The 21192-nt window shown below is 43.0% G+C and overlaps 1 protein-coding gene across 2 annotated transcripts in view; it reads right to left on the minus strand.

The window, feature by feature from the left end:
* Positions 1–5298: 5298 nt before the first annotated feature.
* Positions 5299–21192, minus strand: part of LOC311109760 (RNA-binding protein 45-like) — a 28544-nt gene continuing 12650 nt past the window's right edge. For both annotated transcript variants that reach the window (XM_084152738.1, XM_084152737.1), the window contains 4 exons: positions 14146–14245; positions 13761–13918; positions 11081–11302; positions 5299–5586 (listed from right to left, as the gene is read on the minus strand). In XM_084152738.1, coding sequence (XP_084008864.1) covers positions 11101–11302; positions 13761–13918; positions 14146–14245 — 460 coding nt within the window. In that variant the 3' untranslated portion in view covers positions 5299–5586; positions 11081–11100. The remainder of the gene's footprint in view (positions 5587–11080; positions 11303–13760; positions 13919–14145; positions 14246–21192) is intronic.

The raw sequence follows: 21192 nt of genomic DNA on the forward strand, positions 1-21192 counted from the left end.
GGGTAGAAGCTGTTACATTTACATTTTAGTCATTTAGCAGCTGCTCTTATCCAGAGCGACTTACAGTTAGTGAGTGCAGAATTATTTTTTTCTTCCATACTGGTCCCCCGTGGGAAAGGAACCCACAACCCTGGCGTTGCAAACGCCATGCTCTACCAACTGAGCTACACAGGACTACAAGCCTCTTGGACCTAGACTTGGCGCTCCGGTACCGTTTGCCGTGCGGTAGCAGAGAGAACAGTCTATGACTAGGGTGGCTGGAGTATTTGACAATTTTTAGGGCTTTCATCTGACACCGCCTGGTATAGAGGTCCTGGATGGCAGGAAGCTTGGCCCCAGTGATGTACTGGGCCGTACGCACTACCCTCTGTAGTGCCTTGCGGTCAGAGGCAGAGCAGTTGCATTACCAGGCAGTGATGCAACCAGTCAGGACGCTCTCGATGGTGCAGCTGTAGAACCTTTTGAGGATCTGAGGACCCATGCCAAATCTTTTCAGGTCTCCATAGGTTTTGTCGTGCCCTCTACACGACTGTATTTGGTGTGCTTGGACCATGTTAGTTTGTTGGTGATGTGGACACCAAGGAACTTGAAGCGCTCAACCTGCTCCACTACAGCCCCGTCGATGAGAATGGGGGCGTGCTCGGTCCTCTTATTTTTCCTGTAGTCCACAATCATCTCCTTTATCTTGATCACGTTGAGGGAGAGGTTGTTGTCCTGGCACCACACGGCCAGGTCTCTGACCTCCTCCCTATAGCCTGTCTCATCATTGTCGGTGATCAGGTCTACCACTGTTGTGTCATCGGCAAACTTAAATGATGGTGTTGGAGTTGTGCCTGGCCATGCAGTTATGAGTGAACAGGGAGTACAGGAGGGAACTGAGCACGCACCCCTGAGGCGCCCCTGTGTTGAAGATCAGCGTGGATGTGTTGTTACCTACCCTTCCCACCTGGGGCGGCCCGTCAGGAAGTCCAGGATCCAGTTGCAGAGGGAGGTGTTTAGTCCCAGGGTCCTTAGCTTAGTGATGAGCTTTGAGGGCACTATGGGGTTGAACACTGATCTGTAGTCAATGAATAGCAATCTCACATAGGTGTTCCTTTTGTCCAGGTGTGAAAGGGCAGTGTGGAGCGCAATAGAGATTACATCCTCTGTGGATCTGTTGGGGCGGTATGCTAATTGGAGTGGGTCTAGGGTTTCTGGGATAATGGTATTGACGTGAGCCATGAGTAGCCTTTCAAAGCACTTCATGACTACAGATGTGAGTGCTACGGGTCGGTAGTCATTTAGGCAGGTTACCTTCGTGTTCTTGGGCACAGGGACTATGATGGTCTGCTTGAAACATGTAGGTATTACAGACTTGGTCAGGGAGAGGTTGAAAATGTCAGTGTAGACACTTGCCAGTTGGTCAGCGCAAGCTCGGAGTACACGTCCTGGTAATCCCTTGTGAATGTTGACCTGTTTAAAGGTCTTACTCACATCCGCTATGGAGAGCGTGATCACACAGTCGTCCGGAACAGCTGATGCTCTCATGCATGTTTCAGTGTTACTTGCCTCGAAGCGAGCATAGAAGTAATTTAGTTCATCTGGTAGGCTCGTGTCACTGGGCAGCTCGCGGCTGTGCTTCCCTTTGTAGTGTGTAATAGTTTGCAAGCCCTGCCAGATCCAACGAGCGTCGGAGCCGGTGTAGTACGATTCGATCTTAGTCCTGTATTGACGCTTTGCCTGTTTGATGGTTCGTCGGAGGTCATAGCGGGATTTCTTATAAGCTTCCGGGTTACAGCCCCGCTCCTTGAAAGCGACAGCTCTACCCTTTAGCTCAGTGCGGATGTTGCCTGTAATCCATGGCTTCTGGTTGGGGTATGTACGTACAGTCACTGTGGGGACGACGTCATCGATGCACTTATTGATGAAGCCAGTGACTGATGTGATGTACTCCTCAATGCAATCGGAAGAATCCTGGAACATATTCCAGTCTGTGCTAGCAAAACGGTCCTGTAGCTTAGCATCTGTTCCATCTGACCACTTTTTTATTGACTGAGTCACTGGTGCTTCCTGCTTTAGTTTTTGCTTGTAAGTAGGGATCAGGAGGATAGAATTATGGTCAGATTTGCCAAATGGAGGGCGAGGGAGAGCTTTGTACGCGTCTCCGGTGTGTGGAGTAAAGGTGGTCTAGAGCTTTTTTCCCCTCTGGTTGCACATTTAACATCCTGGTAGAAATTAGGTAAAACTGATTTAAGTTTCCCTGCATAAAAGTCCCCGGCCACTAGGAGCACCGACTGGATGAGCATTTTCCTGTTTGCTTATAGCGTACACAGTTCATTGAGTGCGGTCTTAGTGCCAGCATCGGTTTGTGGTGGTATATAGACAGCTACGAAGAATATAGATAAACTCTCGGTAGATAGTGTAGTCTTCAGCTTATCATGACATACTCTACCTCAGGCAAGCAAAACCTTGAGACTTCCTTAAATATCGTGCCCCAGCTGTTGTTTACAAATATACATAGACCAGCCACCGTTGTCTTACCAGAGGCTGCTGTTCTAGCCTGCCGATACATTGTATAACCCGGCAGCTGTATGTTATGTCTTCGTTCAGCCACGACTCTGTGAAACATAAGATATTACAGTTTAATGTCCCGTTGGTAGGATATACGTACTTGTAGTTCGTCCACTTTACCATCAAGTGATTGTAAGTTGGCCAATAGTATCGATGGCAAAGGCAGATAAGCCACTCGTCGCCGGCTCCTTACCAGGCACCCCGATCTCCTTCTGCGATATCTCCTTTTCTTTCTACTGCGAATGACGGGGATGAGGGCCCTGTCGGGTGTCTGGAGCACATCCCTCTCGTCCGATTCATTAAAGAAAAATTATTAGTCCAGTTCAAGGTGCATAATCACTGTTCTGATGTCTAGAAGCTCTTTTCGGTCTTAAGAGACAGTAGCAGCAACATTTTGTACAAAACAATGCGAAAAAACTAACAAAATAGCACAGTTGGTTAAGAGTCCATAAAAAACGGCAGCCATCCCCTCCGGCTCCATCATGTCTCAAAGTAGAATTAAATAACCTTATCAAAGCGCTGGTAGTGAGTTCAGATTTCTATCACCTGAAACGTGCAGAACCATGTAAACATGAGCAAGAGCATGTATTTTCATCTTGTGCACATGCTTCAGGCGATAAAAATCTGAACACACTACCAGCACTTTGAAAAGTTGATTTATACTTTTCTGTGGATGACAGGAGTTTGGTGGCACATTATATACCTTGCTTTATTTGACAACATTATTGGAAAGGATTTGAGGGTTAGTTTAAGAGAAACAGGGCAGAGGCTGTTGAAGATTTTACGCAAGGGCCCGCCATAGACTAAGCGCAGCATCGCAGTTGATACTGTACTGTGGATTGCCATTGTCTCATGTCAGATGGCGTCCCTTCTTTGCGGCTCTCGTCCCGCAATAGGTGGAGGCGGAATCGACACGCTATCTGACGTAAGACAATGGACTGCTGGAGGTTGCAAAAAAATTAACATTACTATTGTGATGCATAATTGCCATGGTAATATTGAATGTCTAGTCAATGAACATTAGGGGTAATAAGGCCTAGTCATTCTATAGTTTCAAAATTGATCTACCAACGCTTACATCAAATGCTTTATAAACAGCATCATCTCCCGTAGTAACGGTGCCATTCCAAACACAAAAACCAAGAAAATTAACTAAATCATCTAATAATAACAAGAGAAAGTAATCCAAGTTAGTTAAAGGCCCTAATTTCTATTTAGAAGCATTTTGCCCAGTGAGCTTTGCAGCCCAAATAACATTCATCTAACCACTAGCAAGAGCCCAAACGTCTCCTACTGCCAAATCTCCTCTTTCGCCTCACGGTCCGAATGGCTCTACGCCTTCTGCGGACTGGGCGAGAAGTGGATCGTCTGCATCTGGGAGTGATGATTGTTATACCTGAGTAGCTAGACCAGCGCTTTTATAGGCTTTGCCTTGGGAACAAAAAAAAAAAAAAAAACTGCGGGATATAAAGTAGCCTAATGGATCTAAGAGGATGACACGCTTCCTTTGAGAATAAAATTTAAATTTTACATTTTAGTCATTTTAGCAGACGCTCTTATCCAGAGCGACTTACAGTTAGTGAGTGCATACATTTTCATACAGGCCCCCCGTGGGAAACGAACCCACAACCCTGGCGTTGCAAGCGCCATGCTCTACCAACTGAGCTACAGGGGTAGACACTCCCGTAGCTTAGAATGCTTAGCGTATTATCATTAAGTGATAATGCCCGAAAGGCCGGTTTTTGGAGGATATATTGGCATGGGTGTTAGGCCCGAGACAAGTATTTATTCATACTATTTCATCCTTCCACAAATCTAGGGTTGCTACCCAAGCCGGCTGGTCGTTCTATCGGTTCGGTTGCCAGAGACTCAACCCAGTCATTCAGTGTTTTTGTTCAGTATCTATAGACGAGACCCAGTCATTCGTTCTAAATGTTCCATTGCCATACTGGCTGGCTCATCAAACTTGCAAAATTATTTTCCCTTGCTCGCTAGCTAGCCAACTACGGCAAATTTCAGTGAGGTCAAACGGTGCAGCCAGAATAACAACAAAGTAGCTGCATTTGCATAAGCTGTTTTCTAGTGACATTTATTTGGATATATCCATGACAATGAGCTAATGAGGTATAGAAAATGTGCTCTCGTCAGGACACTGTTCAGAGAGCCAACAACCCAGTTAACACAATCACTTCAAACTGAAGCTGGAAAGACTGCAAACCAGCTGCACTTCGTTTCGTTTTACCTTTTTTCAATTGACGTCTTTGTATATATCCATAAAAATTATGCCAGCTGATTCACGATTTCGACTGGCCGAGAAACGCTGCCTGCCTGTCTCGTTACGACTCCCGACACGTTCATTACTATGGGACAGCTGGAGATCGAATTTGAACATTCAAAACATGTTGCAAATGTCGGGGAGACAGACAGCAAGTTTTATACAAATCTCCGCTGCTGAAAACTAAATGTTAGTCTAAAAGAAATGTGAGATAATGTCTAGATGCTTTTTTTTTTAGTGGAGATCAAGTTAAGAAATTGCCTGGCTGGGCTGATGAGACAGTGGATAGCGCAGTCAGCTGGAACAGAGTAAATAGGCATTTTAACGTCATAGATTTAGCCGGTAGTAACTTGTAGAATAGACACCGGCTGGAATGCGGTTTTAACCAACCAGCATTCAGGATTAGACCCACTCGTTGTATAATATAGATATTATGGTGTCTGTGAAATGCAATCAATGACTAACAGACAAGATACATTTATACTTTTGTTTATTGAGGAATTCAGGGTACATACATGGTGAACAAGCTTGAGTATATACCGTCAGTAGTATTCACTGTGACTACACTACTGAAAGTCCTAACTGATATCATACCTCACATTATGAAAAGAAACGTCTTGCAAGTTTGATGCTAATGGCAAATGTCAAGAAAAGGTACAGAAATCAATGTCTGTAGTAGTTGGTCGTGTCATCGTCTCAGTATGTCCAGTCATGTCCGTGGTCATGTCCAGTCATGTCCGTGGTCATGTCCGTGGTCACCTCTGCAGAAACAAAAACATTCAGGGTACAGTGAGACATGTGGCTTCTAAAGCTTTCCCTGGCATTGTCACTCAGTTCAAACTATGACTACCAGCCATCTTCAATATGATCTGGACTGAGGGAGTAAACTTCTGGGTAGTCTCACCAGACTCTGGGCACTCCGCACGCTCCGTGAGAAGAGACTACCTTTTGGTAGAGTGTAATTAGACTGTAATTAAACATTGTACCATTTTTGTCTGTGTCATACAGTGGGGAAAAAAAGTATTTAGTCAGCCACCAATTGTGCAAGTTCTCCCACTTAAAAAGATGAGAGAGGCCTGTAATTTTCATCATAGGTACACGTCAACTGTGACAGACAAAATTAGGAAAAAAAATCCAGAAAATCACATTGTAGGATTTTTAATGACTTTATTTGCAAATTATGGTGGAAAATAAGTATTTGGTCAATAACAAAAGTTTCTCAATACTTTGTTATATACCCTTTGTTAGAAATGACACAGGTCAAACGTTTTCTGTAAGTCTTCACAAGGTTTTCACACACTATTGCTGGTATTTTGGCCCATTCCTCCATGCAGATCTCCTCTAGAGCAGTGATGTTTTGGGGCTGTCGCTGGGCAACACGGACTTTCAACTCCCTCCAAAGATTTTCTATGGGGCTGAGATTTTGAGACTGGCTAGGCCACTCCAGGACCTTGAAATGCTTCTTACGAAGCCACTCCTTCGTTGCCCGGGCGGTGTGTTTGGGATCATTGTCATGCTGAAAGACCCAGCCACGTTTCATCTTCAATGCCCTTGCTGATGGAAGGAGGTTTTCACTCAAAATCTCACAATACATGGCCCCATTCATTCTTTCCTTTACACGGATCAGTCGTCCTGGTCCCTTTGCAGAAAAACTGCCCCAAAGCATGATGTTTCCACCCCCATGCTTCACAGTAGGTATGGTGTTCTTTGGATGCAACTCAGCATTCTTTGTCCTCCAAACACGACGAGTTGAGTTTTTACCAAAAAGTTCTATTTTGGTTTCATCTGACCATATGACATTCTCCCAATCCTCTTCTGGATCATCCAAATGCACTCTAGCAAACTTCAGACGGGCCTGGACATGTACTGGCTTAAGCAGGGGGACACGTCTGGCACTGCAGGATTTGAGTCCCTGGCGGCGTAGTGTGTTACTGATGGTAGGCTTTGTTACTTTGGTCCCAGCTCTCTGCAGGTCATTCACTAGGTCCCCCCGTGTGGTTCAGGGATTTTTGCTCACCGTTCTTGTGATCATTTTGACCCCACAGGGTGAGATCTTGCGTTGAGCCCCAGATCGAGGGAGATTATCAGTGGTCTTGTATGTCTTCCATTTCCTAATAATTGCTCCCACAGTTGATTTCTTCAAACCAAGCTGCTTACCTATTGCAGATTCAGTCTTCCCAGCCTGGTGCAGGTCTACAATTTTGTTTCTGGTGTCCTTTGACAGCTCTTTGGTCTTGGCCATAGTGGAGTTTGGAGTGTGACTGTTTGAGGTTGTGGACAGGTGTCTTTTATACTGATAACAAGTTCAAACAGGTGCCATTAATACAGGTAACGAGTGGAGGACAGAGGAGCCTCTTAAAGAAGAAGTTAGAGGTCTGTGAGAGCCAGAAATCTTGCTTGTTTGTAGGTGACCAAATACTTATTTTCCACCATAATTTGCAATTAAATTCATTAAAAATCCTACAATGTGATTTTCTGGATTTTTCTTTCTCAATTTGTCTGTCATAGTTGACGTGTACCTATGATGGAAATTACAGGCCTCTCTCATATTTTTAAGTGGGAGAACTTGCACAATTGGTGGCTGACTAAATACTTTTTTTCCCCACTGTATGTGCCATATTAGTTGATGGTGCTATGTGACCACAGTGTAAACATAACCAGTTGGTTTAGTTAATACTAGAACCGCCAGTGGAGTTTGATTTTGCAAGGACTCGAGCTGTTTCTTCGACAAGCTATGCTACTCGGGCTACACGGAGAAGCAGCACAGCTTGTTTGGGAAAACAATTGAGTCGCACAAAATGGAATATAACATTACGAATAATGTTTGGAATTATACAATTTCATGTGTATTTTCTAAAGGACGTATTTGGGTGTTTTTGGAGCCTTTGTTCATGTTTTTCGTAGCCCCCATACTGCAGAACGAGCAATGAGGGAGTCTATTGCGGGTGGGGTGTAAGTTTCTCAAAACAAAGTGAAATCGCAAAAAAAATAATGTCTGGACCCTTTTATAACATACCATTTACATAACATTTTTTGATTTGGTAGTAAAATAGTGAACCAATCCTTTTAAAAAAAGGTCCAATGCAGCCATTTTTTCTCTCAGTATTAAATCATTTATGGGTAACAATTAAGCACCTATATATTCACTACCGTTCAAAAGTTTGGGGTCACTTATAAATGTCCTTGTTTTCGAAAGAAAAGCAAAAAAATTTATCCATAAAAATAACATCAAATTGATCAGAAATAAAGTGTAGACATTGTTAATGTTGTAAATGGCTAATGTAGCTGGAAACGGCTGATTTATAATGGAATATCTACATAGGCTCTACAGAGGCCCATTATCAGCAACCATCAGTCCTGTGTTACAATGGCACGTTGTGTTAGCTAATCCAAGTTTATTATTTTAAAAGGCTAATTGATCATTAGAAAACCCTTTTGCAATTATGTTAGCACAGCTGAAAACTGTTGTGCTGATTAAAGAAGCAATAAAACTGGCCTTCTTGAGACTAGTTGAGTATCTGGAGCATCAGCAATTGTGGGTTCGATTACAGGCTCAAAATGGCCAGAAACAAATATCTCGCATGGAATAGCTTTCATTTCTCAGAACAAGACGAGTTTCAGAAGAAAGTTATTTGTTTCACAGGACTGATTTTTTATAATAGGCCTCTGTACGCCTATGTATATATTCCATTAAAAATCAGCCGTTTCCAGTTACAATAGCCATTTACAACATTAACAATGTCTACACTGTATTTCTGATCAATTTTATGTTATTTTAATGGACCAAAAAATTGCTTTTCTTTCGAAAACAAGGACATTTCTAAGTGACCCCAAACTTTTGAATGGTAGTGTATATACATAGTACCAGTCAAAAGTTTGGACACACCTACTCATTCAAGGGTTTTTCTTTATTTTTACTATTTTCTACATTGTAGAACAATAGTGAAGACATCAAAACTATGAAATAAAACACATATGGAATCATGTAGTAACCCAAAAAGTGTTAAAACAAATCAAAATATATTTTATATTTGAGATCCTTCAAAGTAGCTACCCTTTTCCTTGATGAGAGCTTTGCACACTCTTGACATTCTCTCAACTAGCTTAATGAGGTAGTCACCTGGAATGACAGAAAATAGTAAAAATAAAGAAAAACCCTGGAATGAGTAGGTGTGTCCAAACTTTTGACTGGCACTGTATGCATGTAAGTATGAATGTACAGTGGGGAGAACAAGTATTTGATACACTGCCGATTTTGCAGGTTTTCCTACTTACAAAGCATGTAGAGGTCTGTCATTTTTATCATAGGTACACTTCAACTGTGAGAGACGGAATCTAAAACAAAAATCCAGAAAATCACATTGTATGATTTTTAAGTGGTCCTCTGTAGCTCAGCTGGTAGAGCACGGCGCTTGTAACGCCAAGGTAGTGGGTTCGATCCCCGGGACCACCCATACACAAAAATGTATGCACTCATGACTGTAAGTCGCTTTGGATAAAAGCGTCTGCTAAATGGCATATTAATTTGCATTTTATTGCATGACATAAGTATTTGATCACCTACCAACCAGTAAGAATTCCGGCTCTCACAGACCTGTTAGTTTTTCTTTCAGAAGCCCTCCTGTTCTCCACTCATTACCTGTATTAACTGCACCCGTTTGAACTTGTTACCTGTATAAAAGACACCTGTCCACACACTCAATCAAACAGACTCCAACCTCTCCACAATGGCCAAGACCAGAGAGCTGTGTAAGGACATCAGGGATAAAATTGTAGACCTGCACAAGGCTGGGATGGGCTATAGGACAATAGGCAAGCAGCTTGGTGAGAAGGCAACAACTGTTGGCGCAATTATTAGAAAATGGAAGAAGTTCAAGATGACGGTCAATCACCCTCGGTCTGGGGCTCCATGCAAGATCTCACCTCGTGGGGCATCAATGATCATGAGGAAGGTGAGGGATCAGCCCAGAACTATCTTTGGAGGGAGCTGAAAGTCCGTATTGCCCAGCGACAGCCCCAAAACCTGAAGGATCTGGAGAAGGTCTGTATGGAGGAGTGGGCCAAAATCCCTGCTGCAGTGTGTGCAAACCTGGTCAAGACCTACAGGAAACGTATGATCTCTGTAATTGCAAACAAAGGTTTCCATACCAAATATTAAGTTCTGCCCTTCTGATGTATCAAATACTTATGTCATGCAATAAAATGCAAATTAATTACTTAAAAATCCTACAATGTGATTTTCTGGATTTTTGTTTCAGATTCCGTCTCTCACAGTTGAAGTGTACCTATGATAAAAATGACAGACCTCTACATGCTTTGTAAGTAGGAAAACCTGCAAAATCGGCAGTGTATCAAATACTTGTTCTCCCCACTGTATGTATGTATGTATGTATGTATGTATACACACAGTACCTTATTTGAGCTGTTCTTGTCATAATATGGACTTGGTCTTTTACCAAATAGGGCTATCTTCTGTACCTTGTCACAACACAACTGATTGGCTCAAACGCATTAAGACGGAAATAAATTCAACAAATTAACTTTTAAGAAGGTACACCTGTTAATTGAAATGCATTCCAGGTGACTACCTCATGAAGCTGGTTGAGAGAATGCCAAGAGTGTGCAAAGCTGTCATTAAGACAAAAGGTGGCTATTTGAAGAATCTCAAATATAAAATATATTTTGATTTGTTTAACACTTTTTTGGTTACTACATGATTCCATATGTGTTTTTCATAGTTTTGATGTCTTCACTATTATTCTACAATAAAGAAAAACCCTTGAATGAGTAGGTGTGTCCAAACTTTTGACTGGTAGTGTGTGTATATATATATATATATATACACACTACCAGTCAAAAGTTTGGACACACCTAGGCCGTCATTGTAAATAGGAATTTGTTCTTAACTGACGTGCCTAGTTAAATAGAGGTTCAATAAAATAAATATATATATTTTAAACAGGAAAATCATGTTGTTGACTGCACTGGGCCTTTAAGCTTCTCCAGCGTCGATCTAGGTCAACCCTGAGGGCATGGTTCTCCTCGAGTTCACAAAACAATATTTTATTCACGTGGATCAGTTTCTAGGATCATAAGAAGCCCCAGTATTGTGTTCTATAAGAATTGCTCATTTTGGTGAAAATGACAAAATTAAGAAAATATAATTTAAAAGCATTACAAAATTAAGGGTTAGGGTTAACAATGTTAATTTAGCATCAACAAAATACATTCATCTTAACTTTAAAAATGACTTACCTCTTCTACCTAGGAGTTGGCTAGTATGTCCGTGGGCGCTTGTGGGACTCCTCCCTTGGTTCCCTCGGCGGGTCAGCCAGCATCACCTTCATCCTCACTCCGTTCACCATTTTACCATGCAAGGCAGCCATAGCTTCACCCGCACTCTCTTTCTCGGCATACTTCATGTAGCCTACGTTCCTCCCAGGCACGAGGTGCACCTCCACAAGGGAACCAAATCGACTGCAGAAAGAACCATCAGTAAGTACTTGTGCTTATTAGGCCTGATTGCTTATAAAACATTATGAAATAGTTTGTTTAGGTAACTGTAAATATTGTAGAGTGGGGAGAACAAGTATTTGATAGAGTGGGGAGAACAAGTATTTGATACACTGCCGATTTTGCAGGTTTTCCTACTTACAAAGCATGTAGAGGTCTGTAATTTTTATCATATGTACACTTCAACTGTGAGAGACGGAATCTAAAACAAAAATCCAGAAAATCACATTGTATGATTTTTAAGTAATAAATTTGCATTTTATTGCATGACATAAGTATTTGATCACCTACCAACCAGTAAGAATTCCGGCTCTCACAGACCTGTTAGTTTTTCTTTAAGAAGCCCTCCTGTTCTCCACTCATTACCTGTATTAACTGCACCTGTTTGAACTCGTTACCTGTATAAAAGACACCTGTCCACACACTCAATCAAATAGACTCCAACCTCTCCACAATGGCCAAGACCAGAGAGCTGTGTAGGGACATAAGGGATACAAATTGTAGACCTGCACAAGGCTGGGATGGGCTACAGGACAATAGGCAAGCAGCTTTGTGAAAAGGCAACAACTGTTGGCGCAATTATTAGAAAATGGAAGAAGTTCAAGATGACAATCAATCACCCTCGGTCAGGGGCTCCATGCAAGATCTCACCTCGTAGGGCATCAATGATCATGAAGAAGGTGAGGGATCAGCCCAGAACTACACGGCAGGACCTGGTCAATGACCTGAAGAGAGCTGGGACCACAGTCTCATAGAAAACCATTAGTAACACACTACGCCATCGTGGATTAAAATCCTGCAGCGCACGCAAGGTCCCCCTGCTCAAGCCAGCGCATGTCCAGGCCCGTCTGAAGTTTGCCAATGACCATCTGGATGATCCAGAGGAGGAATGGGAGAAGTTCATGTGGTCTGATGAGACAAAAATAGAGCTTTTTGGTCTAAACTCCACTCGCCGTGTTTGGAGGAAAAAGAAGGATGAGTACAACCCCAAGAACACCATCCTAACCGTGAAGCATGGAGGTGGAAACATCATTCTTTGGGGATGCTTTTCTGCAAAGGGGGGAGGATGGATGGGGTCATGTATCGTGAGATCTTGGCCAACAACCTCCTTCCCTCAGTAAGAGCATTGAAGATGGGTCGTGGCTGGGTCTTCCAGCATGACAATGACCCGAAACACACAGCCAGGGCAACTAAGGAGTGGCTCCATAAGAAGCATCTCAAGGTCCTGGAGTGGCCTAGCCAGTTTCCAGACCTGAACCCAATAGAAAATCTTTGGAGGGAGCTGAAAGTTCGTATTGCCCAGCGACAGCCCCGAAACCTGAAGGATCTGGAGAAGGTCTGAATGGAGGAGTGGGCCAAAATCCCTGCTGCAGTGTGTGCAAACCTGGTCAAGACCTACAGGAAACGTATGATCTCTGTAATTGCAAACAAAGGTTTCTGTACCAAATATTAAGCTCTGCTTTTCTGATGTATCAAATACTTATGTCATGCAATAAAATGCAAATTAATTACTTAAATCATACAATGTGATTTTCTGGATTTTTGTTTTAGATTCCGTCTCTCACAGTTGATGTGTACCTATGATAAAAATTACAGACCTCTACATGCTTTGTAAGTAGGAAAACCTGCAAAATCAGCAGTGTATCAAATACTTGTTCTCCCCACTGTATAACCAGCATGGCTACCACAGCATTCTGCAGCGATATGCCATCCCATCTGGTTTGGGCTTATTGGAACTATCATTTGTTTTTCAACAGGACAATGACCCAACACACCTCCAGGCTGTGTAAGGGCTATTTGACCAAGAAGGAGAGTGATGGAGTGCTGCATCAGATGACCTGGCCTCCACAATCCCCCCGACCTCAACCTAACTGAAATCGTTTGGGATGAGTCGGACCGCAGAGTGAAGGAAAAGCAGCCAACAAGTGCTCAGCATATGTGGGAACTCCTTCAAGACTGTTGGAAAAGCATTCCAGGTGAAGCTGGTTGAGAGAATGCTGAGTGTGCAAAGCTGTCATCAAAGCAAAGGGTGGCTATTTGAATAATCTCAAATATAAAATATATTTTGATTTGTTTAACACTTTTTTTTGTTACTACATGATTCCATATGTGTTATTTCATAGTTTTGATGTCTTCACTATTATTCTACAAAGTAGAAAATAGTAAAAATAAAGAAAAACCCTGGAATGAGTAGGCGTGCCCAAACTTTTGACTGGTGCTGTATGTATGTATGTGTGTATGCATGCATGCACGCACACACGCACGCAGCGGGAGGAGTTGTCCCCGCTCCTGCCATAGGCTCTGTCGATGTCGCTATCTGAGGCTCTTATATAAGACCTTTAAATAATGTGTTATCATAGTAAGGACTTATTGGGATTGTGAACTGAAGGACACAGCTTAGCTATTTTAAGTTCTTCCATACCAGAAGACATCTTCCAAGACGTCCATGGGAAGAGGTGCAGGGCTGAAGACCACAAAGAGACGCTCCTTAACCCGGCTATCTGGGGGTGCCAGGTTCTTCAGAGAGGGAAGTGATACATCTGTCTGGATCCGGGGCATCGGAGAGGCTGTGCGGTAACCCTGATAGACACACGTCACATTAAGAGATTAACAGAATACCCATTCGCACACCAACATCCTGAAGTTAGTCCTAAAAAGAAAATCATTCTGAGTCTTGAAAATCTACGATCTGTCTAGATGTGATAGTCCATGAAAAATGAGTTGGAAAGGTTGTGAGCTCCTTTGAGGAGCTATGCCAATCTTGATACTAGAATAACTGCAAGTGCAAGTACAACACTGTTGCTTACTGTGCTCGTCTTCATCAGTTGCTGGCTGGTGGTAGGACCATTCCACACCATTGACATCATCTGAGCAGCAACCAGCTGCATCGCCATCTTCCCGACAGGACTAACAAAAGGACATGACAATTGTCTTACAATGGTGACCCACTCGTTTTTTTACCCTTTCAGCATCTCTAGAATGTACTCGAACGGACGGGTAGGGACAGAGACAAACACATAAAGTAGACATACAATTTGATGCATTCATTCTATCGATTTGACATTTATTATTGTGAGTGCTGCTACTTCTAGGGAAACTAGTTGTGAGAGAAAATAAGCTGCGTGTATCCAATTGTAGTTAATACTATTAATAATAACTGATAACGCTTTTCATTGAAAAACAATGACAGTGAGTGCAATAAAATAAATAAAAACAAGAGACGTAGATAAATTAAGGCCACTGACAAAGAACACAGTTGACACTACAAGGGACAAGGAAAACAAGGAACACCGCTATAACTAAGAGAAGGCCTTCCTAAAGAGTGTTTTTGGGCCAGTTTTAACACTAGAACTGTCATAGGCCAACGACCACTGACGTTTGATTTTGTACATTAAAAAACTGCCAAAAGAATTCCAACGTCCTGCTCCTAAATATTTATATTTATAAATATTTATATTTTACATTGCTCAGTTGTCATAATTTTCAAAACACAAACAGGAAAGTATTTAGATATGGAAGCATGTAGCTGCCTAAAGTCATGTTTTTAGGGTGTACCGGCAACAACAGCCAGTGTGAAACCCCACAGAAGAAGTAGAACAGACTCCTGAGTCTCCTGAGTGGCGCAGTGGTCTAAGGCACTGCATCGCAGTGCTAACTGTGCCACTAGAGATCCTGGTTCGAATCCAGGCTCTGTCGCAGCCGGCCGCGACCGGGAGACTCATGGGCGGCGCACAATTGGCCCAGCGTCGTCCAGGCTAGGGGAGGGAATGGCCGGCAGGGATGTAGCTCAGTTGATAGAGAATGGCGTTTGGGTTCGATTCCCACGGGGGGCCAGTATAAAAAAAATAAAAAATAAAAAAAGATGTATTCACTAACTGTAAGTCGCTCTGGAAAAGAGCGTCTGCTAAATGACTAAAATGTAAATGTAAACAGACAGTGTTTGCGAGGACTTTGCGGGAGGGGACTATAAAGCTCAGAGGAGGGGACACGGGGAGATACTAGTAGCTAGCTAATATGGCCAATTGGCTATTATACACTGAGGGTAAAAACATTAGGAACACCTTCCTAATATTGAGTTGCACCACCCCTTTTGCCCCCAGAACAGCCTCAATTCGTCAGGGCATAGACTCCACAGGGTGTCGAAAGCATTCCACAGGGATGCTGGCCCATGTTGACTCCAATGCGTCCCACAGTTGTGTCAAGTTGGCTGGATGTCCTTTGGGTGGTGGACCATTCTTGATACACACAGGAAACTGTTGAGCATGAAAAACCCAGCAGCGTTATACTTCTTGACACTCAAACCAGTGCAAGGCTTAAAAATCCTTATTTAACCTGTCTCCTCCCCTTCATCTACACTGATTGAAGTGGATTAAACAAGGGACATCAATAAGGGATCATAGCTTTCACCTGGTCAGTCTATGGCATGGAAAGAGCAGGTGTTCCTAATGTTTTATACACTCAGTGTATGTAGCTAGCCACTGGTAGGTTAGCCAGCTAGTAGCTAGCTTTCTATGAATAGTCACTACTGGCTAACGTTAGCTAGCTAGCTACCTTCACAACAAGACACCATCGTGGAACACCTTTAGGTATGATAAGTGGCTTTTTTGTCTTGTAATTTCACATTTGGAAGGGGCATTGAAACAATTAGCTGGATAACTAGCTAGCATGGTTATTTATTTTCTTAAAGACATCTAGCAAGCTATGATGCACTAAAGTAACCACTAATGGTATGTGGCTATTCAAAAACAAGGCAATTATCTGAAAGCATGTCATCTGACTATATAGTGTAACGTCACATGTACAATAAAACAGGGCGTGAGCCCATGGCTATGTCGGCTCAAAACAAAGTGACGCTTGTCAAGAACATAGAGATACATCCAAAGTGTTTGCTCTTGGTAAAAGAAAAACGAATATGTACTTTATCTGCCTTTTCAAGAAGAACTAGTAATAGTCTTAACATATACTTTATGGAAAATACATGTTCTATGTTTCTGAACGTTGAACCATGCGGTCTTGTTGACAATATGACCAGGGCACTCCTCCCTCACAGCTTTCACCTATTCACGTCACGGGCCATAGCTCGGTGCACCCCGGTCCAGCTTAATTAAACTCCCTCAATATACGGACTACTCTACGGCATGGTAGTGTCCACATTAGAATAAAATCTAATTCTATTCATATTGTAGTCCCATGATCCTCCCCACTGAATTCTTGTACGTGACATTTTGCTTATTGCAAGTCAAGCTTTCGTTTGCATGCCAGTAAATATTGTCAGTATTAAATTATTATGTGGTCCTCTGTAGCTCAGCTGGTAGAGCACAGCACTTGTAACGCCAAGGTAGTGGGTTCGATCCCCGGGACCACCCATACACAAAAATGTATGCACGCATGACTGTAAGTCGCTTTGGATAAAAGCGTCTGCTAAATGGCATATTATTATTATTATACCTGCAGGGGACAGTAACAGAGACTCTGTAAGGGGGCAGATGATCTATGATATGTACTGGAACGAGTCGATTCTTATGAGTAGCTGTTGTCTGATTTGAAGGCTACCAAAGTTATTCTGGGAAGAAAAGCCTTTTCTATTTTAGCTCATTTGCCCCAGACCTGTTTCAACCATCAGGAAACTATGATGTCATTGCTGTGTACGGGCAACCCGAGCAGCTCCTCCAGCAGACGCTGCCCCCTCCTGTCTTCCAGATGCTGCTGCCCACCATCAGACAGGTAAAGATACTCTCCCATAGGAAGCAAGGGCTGGAGGGGAACCAAAATGGCTGAAAGATGCCTTGATGCCCTAATTCCCCCCCACCACCCCTAGTTACCACTAGTCATATGTTCAATAAGATGTTCTGCAAAAATAACAACACAGAAATGTTATGAGGTTATGTCAAACATGTTGGAAACCATTATCAAAGAAACCTACAGTAGTTGAACATTGTGTAGATAGTAAACAAGATCACAACTAAGAAGAATAGCTGTTACCTGTAGGACAATGTCTCTCTCTAAGGTCACCAAGGGTAGCCAGTAAATGTTTAAATTGTGCATGCCTCAGTCAACATGTCAAAATACAGTTATACCTATGGCTTGCATAACCAATTCAGTGCCCTTGTCAGTGTCCTCCCTGAGATTTGAAGGTTGGACAGTTCGACCACTGGCAGAGTCATACCAGACTGTAAAAAAATGGGACCCGATGAGTCTCTGCTTGGCACTCAAGATAGATTGTGGTTAAGGCCCTGCAATAGACTAGCGTCCTATCCAGGGGGTGTACTTGTATATTGCAGCTTTAACAGTATTGAGTCAAGGAACAGCTTTACTGCTCAATAAGTTATGGTGTCACAGTCCTGAAGGGGGATACCCAGAAGGTGCCATGACATGACAACCAGCAGTTTTGGTAAATACTGTCCCACCAAGGACTAACTCAAAAACAAATGGGCAAAAGGGGTCCTTCTCTCTCTCACACACACAGTCAGTGTCAAAATTGTACATCTACATATACAGTGCCTTCAGAAAGCATTCAGACCCTTGACTTTTTCCACATTTTGTTAGGTTACAGCCTTATTCTAAAATTGATTAAATTGTTGTTGTTTTTCACATCAATCTACATACAATACCCCATAATGACAAAGCAAAAACAGGTTTTTAAAAATGTGTGCAAAGAAATCAACGAAATATCACATTTACATAAGTATTCAGACCCTTTACTCAGTACTTTGTTGAAGCACCTTTGGCAGCGATTACAGCCACAAATCGTCTTGGGTATGACGCTATAAGCTTGGCACACATGTATTTGGGGAGTTTCTCCCATTCTTATAATAATAATAATAATTATTATTATTATTATATGCCATTTAGCCATTTGCCATTTTTATCCAAAGCGACTTACAGTCATGAGTGCATACATTTTTGTGTATGGGTGGTCCCGGGGATCGAACCCACTACCTTGGCGTTACAAGCGCCGTGCTCTAACCAGCTGAGCTACAGAGGACCACCCATAGGACCATTCTTCTCTGCAGATCTTCCCAAACTCTGTCAGGTTGGATGGGTAGCGTCGCTGCACAGCTATTTTCAGGTCTCTCCAGAGATGTTAGATCAGGTTCAATTCTGGGCTCTGGCTGGGCCACTCAAGGACATTCAGAGACTTGTCCCAAAGTCACTCCTGCGTTGTCTTGGCTGTGTGCTTAGGGTTGTTGTCCTGTTGGAAAGAGAACCTTCACCCCAGTCTGAGGTCCTGAGCGCTCTGGAGCAGGTTTTCATCAAGGACCTCTCTGTACTTTGCTCCGTTCATCTTTCCCTCGATCCTGACTAGTCTCCCAGTCCCTGGCGCTGAAAAACATCCCCACAGCATGATACTGCCACCACCATGCTTCACTGTAGGGATGGTGCCAGGTTTCCTCCAGACATGACGCTTGGCATTCAGGTCAAAGAGTTCAATCTTGGTTTTATCAGACCAGAGAATCTTGTTTCTCATGATCATTTAGTTGCCTTTTGGCAAACTCCAAGCGGGCTGTCATGTGCCTTTTACTGAGGAGTGGCTTCCGACTGGCCACTCTACCATAAAGGCCTGATTGGTGGAGTGATGCAGAGATGGTTGTCCTTCTGGAAGATTCTCCCATCTCCATAGAGGAACTCTGGAGCTCTGTAAGAGTGACCATCAGGTTCTTGGTCACCTCCTTGTCCAAGGCCCTTCTCCCACGATTGCTCAGTTTGGCTAGGCGGCCAGCTCTAGGAAGAGTCTTGGTGGTTCCAAACTTCTTCCCATTTAAGAATGATGGATGCCACTGTGTTTTTGGGGACCTTCAATGCTGCAGAAATGTTTTAGTACCCTTCCCCAGATCTGTGCCTCGACACAATCCTGTCTCAGAGCTCTATGGACAATTCCTTCAACCTCATGGCTTGGTTTTTGCTCTGACATGCACTGTCAACTGTGGGACCTAATATAGACAGGTGTGTGCCTTTCCAAATCATGTCCAATCTATTTAAATTACTACAGGTGGACTCCAATCAAGTTGTAGAAACATCAAGGATGATCAATGGAAACACGATGCACCGGAGCTCAATTTCAAGTCTCATAGCAAAGGGTCTGAATACTTATGTAAATAAGGTATGTTTTTTATTTGTAATACATTTTGATTATTTTTTGCAAACATCTGTTTTTGCTTTGTCATTATGGGATTTTGTGTGTAGATTTATGAGGAAAAAAATGAATTTAATCCATTTTAGAATAAGGCTGTAACGTAACAAAACGTTACTTCCCCAATGCACTGTATATGAATGATTTACAAAGCCAGGCACATTTAACAGTTAGACTAATAATTATAGACCTAATTAATTTGGGATTTCCTCTCTCCAATTTTCTTAGACAATTAGGCTAAGGCAAGGACTGTTTCTTTGTCTCTGCTGCTGCTGCCTCCGCCGCATTGTTCAACTGTGTTATTATGCACATAGCAACATAGGGAAAGGCGCCAATTCAATGGCGCACTGAAGATTATGTTTTAGAACCGCGGACAGCGACCGTATTCAACGCCGGAGAAAGCACATTTGTTATAAAATGTAATTACATTTAGAGTTGCACCATTATTTTTCAAATAATATAACCATATACAATTTTATATCTGTGCCATCCTTCGCAAAGGATTAGTCCACTGAGACAGGCGCGAATCAGACAGGTGTCTTGTGCACCATGATAAAATAAACAATTGCGATTGCTCGACTAGAAGAGATCAGTCGATCAACAGTCAATCGACCAAACAATCGACTAAATTGGGTCAGACCTAACATTTAGTGTAAATTGTGTTTTTGTCATCTCTTTGTGTCTTTCATATAAACTCAGCAAAAAAAGAAACATCCCTTTTTCAGGACCCTGTCTTTCAAAGATAATTCGTAAAAATCCATGCTTGTTCAATGAACCATAAACAATTAATGAACATGCACCTGTGGAACGGTCGTTAAGACACTAACAGCTAACAGACGGTAGGCAATTAAGGTCACAGTTATTAAAACTTAGGACACTAAAGAGGCCTTTCTACTGACTCTGAAAAACACCAAAATAAATATGCCCAGGGCCCCTGCTCATCTGCGTGAACGTGCCTTAGGCATGCCGCAAGGAGGCATGACGACTGCAGATATGGCCAGGGCAATAAATTGCAATGTCCGTACTGTGAGACGCCTAAGACAGCGCTACAGGGAGACAGGACGGACAGCTGATCGTCCTCGCAGTGGCACACCACGTGTAACAACACCTGCACAGGATCGGTACATACGAACATAACACCTGCGGGATAGGTACAGAATGGCAACAACAACTGCCCGAGTTACACCAGGAACGCACAATCCCTCCATCAGTGCTCAGACTGTCCACAATAGGCTGAGAGAGGCTGGACTGAGGCGTGTAGGCCTGTTGTAAGGCAGGTCCTTACCAGACATCACCGGCAATAACGTTGTCTATAAGCACAAACCCACTGTCGCTGGACCAGAAAGGACTAGCAAAAGTGCTCTTCACTGACGAGTCGCGGTTTTGTCTCACCAGGGGTGATGGTCGGATTCGCGTTTATCGTCGAAGGAATGAGCATTACACCGAGGCCTGTACTCTGGAGCAGGATCGGTTTGGAGGTGGAGGGTCTGTCATGGTCTGGGGCGGTGTGTCACTGCATCATCGGACTGAGCTTGTTGTCATTGCAGGCAATCTCAACGCAGTGCGTTACAGGGAAGACATCCTCCTCCCTCATGTGGTAACCTTCCTGCAGGCTCATCCTGACATGACCCTCCAGCATGACAATGCCACCAGCCATACTGCTCGTTCTGTGCGTGATTTCCTGCAAGACAGGAATGTCAGTGTTCTGCCATGGCCAGCGAAG

Source organism: Coregonus lavaretus (genome assembly GCF_964263955.1).
Source record: "Coregonus lavaretus genome assembly, chromosome: 35".
Classification (NCBI taxonomy): Eukaryota; Metazoa; Chordata; class Actinopteri; order Salmoniformes; family Salmonidae; genus Coregonus; species Coregonus lavaretus.